This window comes from Balaenoptera musculus, chromosome 1 (genome assembly GCF_009873245.2).
Source record: "Balaenoptera musculus isolate JJ_BM4_2016_0621 chromosome 1, mBalMus1.pri.v3, whole genome shotgun sequence".
Lineage (NCBI taxonomy): Eukaryota > Metazoa > Chordata > Mammalia > Artiodactyla > Balaenopteridae > Balaenoptera > Balaenoptera musculus.
In genome coordinates, this window is record NC_045785.1 from 10,686,481 (window position 1) to 10,689,038 (window position 2,558).

Below are 2,558 nucleotides of genomic sequence, written 5' to 3' on the forward strand. Positions count from 1 at the left end.
TTGCCTGTTCTTTCCAGTCCTGCAGAGCAATATGGAGAGAAGTGTGGAAGGGGAGAGCGTGTCGTGCTGGGGAAGACAATAATGAGCCCTAGTCAGAGTAGCTGACAGGAGGGGAAAAGGATGCTGGCCAATACTCCCAAGAGGCATGAACCCGAGCAGTGAGGGCATCATTAAGGTCTGTTGTCGGTAGAGATTTGGGGTTGAGAAATCTCATCCTGTTAAGTGACTGCCTTCTTCGTCTAACTGTAGGACAATCTTGTTTCTCTTGTGTCAACTGGTTTCCAGATTTTGTTGGAGTATTCAAGCATAGCTTTTATTTCTTCCAGTTTTATTGAGATACAATGTATAAGTTTAAGGTGTACAGCATGATGATTTGACTTACATGCGTCATGAAATGATGACCCCAGTAAGTTTAGGGTACATTCATCATCTGATATAGATTAAATTTTTTTTAAATAAAATTTATTTTCTTTGTGATGAGAACTCCTAGGATTTACTAAGAGTTTACTGAATTACTCTCTTAGTAACTTACATATATAACATATAGCAGTGCTAATTATATTAACCATGTTATACATTACTTATTTATAACTGGAAGTTTGTTCCTTTTCACTGCCTTCATCCAATTCTCCTTCCCCACAACTCCTGCCTCTCGTAACCACAAATCTGATCTCTTTTTCTGAGTTTGTTTGTTTTTGACGTATAATGGACCTACAACCCTATGTTAGTTCCTGGTATACAAAATAGTGACTCAATATTTCTATACATCACAAAATGATCACAACAGTAAGTCTAGTTACCATCTGTCACCAGACAAAGATTTTACATAATTATTGACTATATTCCCCACCCTGTACATTTCATACCTGTGACTCATTTATTTAGTAACTAGAAGTTTGTGCCTCTTAATCTCCCTCACCTATTCTCTCATCTCCCCATCCCCCCTCCCCTCTGGCAACCACCTGTTTCTTCTCTGTATCTATAACTCATTTCTGTTTTGTTGTGTTTGTTCATTTGTTTTGTTTTGTTTTAGATACCACATATAAGTGAAACCATACACTATTTGTCTTTCTCTCTGACTTATTTCACTTAGCATAATACCCTCCAGGTCCATCTGTGTTGCTGCAAATGGCAAGATTTCATTCTCTCTTTTTTTTTTTTTTTTTAAAGAGCTCAGCTTTTTATTGAACGTGCTATACTAAAGAGGTTTAGTCAAAAAAACCAAAGCCCATGTCATCATCAGACTCTTCAGATTCTTCTTTCTTTGCTTCCACTTTCTTCTCCTCAGCTGGGGCAGCAGTGGTGGAGGGGGCAGGACCTCCTGCTGGGGCAGCACCAGCTGCTGGGGCAGGCCCACCTGCCCCCACGTTGCAGATGAGGCTCCCGATGTTGACATTGGCCAAAGCCTTTGCCAACAAGCCTGACCGGAAAGGTTCAACATTTACACCGGCTGCTTTAATGAGGGCATTGATCTTATCCTCTGTGACTGTCACCTCATCGTCGTGCAGAATGAGGGCCAAGTAGATGCAGGCGAGCTCCGAGACGGAGGCCATGGTGCGGGCGAGTGCTAGGCAGGGTCTGCCAGGCGCGGTGCTAGTCGCCGGGTGAAGTGAGGGCCGCACCCCAACGCGGCCTTAGCTTCCTTGGAAGGACCGAGCACCTTAGAGAAGCTGAGGAAAAGCGGTAGTAGTAGTAGTAGTAGTAGCAACGACTCATATGTTGAAATATTATAGTGACATTTCAGTTTTCAAGAATAAAGACAAAAATTGAAAAGCTACTAGAGAAAGGCTGGTATAACTCAGGTCATAAAGGGTCTTGGGGGTCAAGAAAGGAGTTTGAATTTTATTCCAAGAGTTAAATGGAAGTTACTGAAGGATTTGAAGAAGGGTGGGAGGATGGTGACAAAAATCTGATTTGTTACAAATATGTCTCTGGCTGCTAACGGAGAATAGATGGTGGAAAGGTTGGAGGGTCGGGGGTGATAGTAAAAGCAGGGAGACCAGGTAAGGAGCTACCAGAATCCTGCCATCAAAAACGAATGTTCAAACTATTAGTATGAAAGCCAGCATTTATTGAGGGCTAGTGAAGTGCCCAGCACTAGTCTAAACAGTTTACATATGCTTGTTTTATTCAATCTTCCCTACCACCCTTCTATTATCTCCATTTGACAGATGAGGAAATTGATACACAGAGAGGTTAAGTAGGTTCCTGGAGATCACACAGCCAGTACCAGAGCCCACGCTTTTAATCAGTACCCTGTAGGGCTTTGGACTAGAGTAGTAATAACAGAAAGTGGAGACATTGGTGAGTTTGAGAGAGTTTGGAGACAGCATTGAAAGGCTGATGATGTGGGGTTAAGGGTAAGAAATGAATCAAGATGATTCCTGTATTTTTGCCTTGAGTAGTTAGTGGTCAAACATCATTTCATGTTCCTGCTTAAAACTCTGATTGCTCCCCCACTGAAGTTAGAATAAATCTGCACTCTCCTCCCTGGCTTGTAAGTCTCTGCTGAAAACCCTGCCAAAAAGGTGACCAATGTTCACATTGCCCAGGATGGA

The 2,558-nt window shown here is 42.3% G+C and overlaps 1 protein-coding gene across 1 annotated transcript; it reads right to left on the reverse strand.

The window, feature by feature from the left end:
- Positions 1 to 1,199: 1,199 nt before the first annotated feature.
- On the reverse strand, positions 1,200 to 1,609 carry LOC118902402 (60S acidic ribosomal protein P1-like). Its single transcript, XM_036866679.1, has one exon. The coding sequence runs from the start codon at positions 1,551 to 1,553 to the stop codon at positions 1,209 to 1,211; it is 345 nt and encodes a 114-aa protein (XP_036722574.1). The 5' UTR covers positions 1,554 to 1,609; the 3' UTR covers positions 1,200 to 1,208.
- Positions 1,610 to 2,558: the final 949 nt, after the last annotated feature.

Excerpts from the sequence above, each read along its gene's own strand:
- LOC118902402 (XM_036866679.1), bottom strand. The coding sequence starts at position 1,553 with ATGGCCTCCGTCTCGGAGCTCGCCTGCATCTACTTGGCCCTCATTCTG.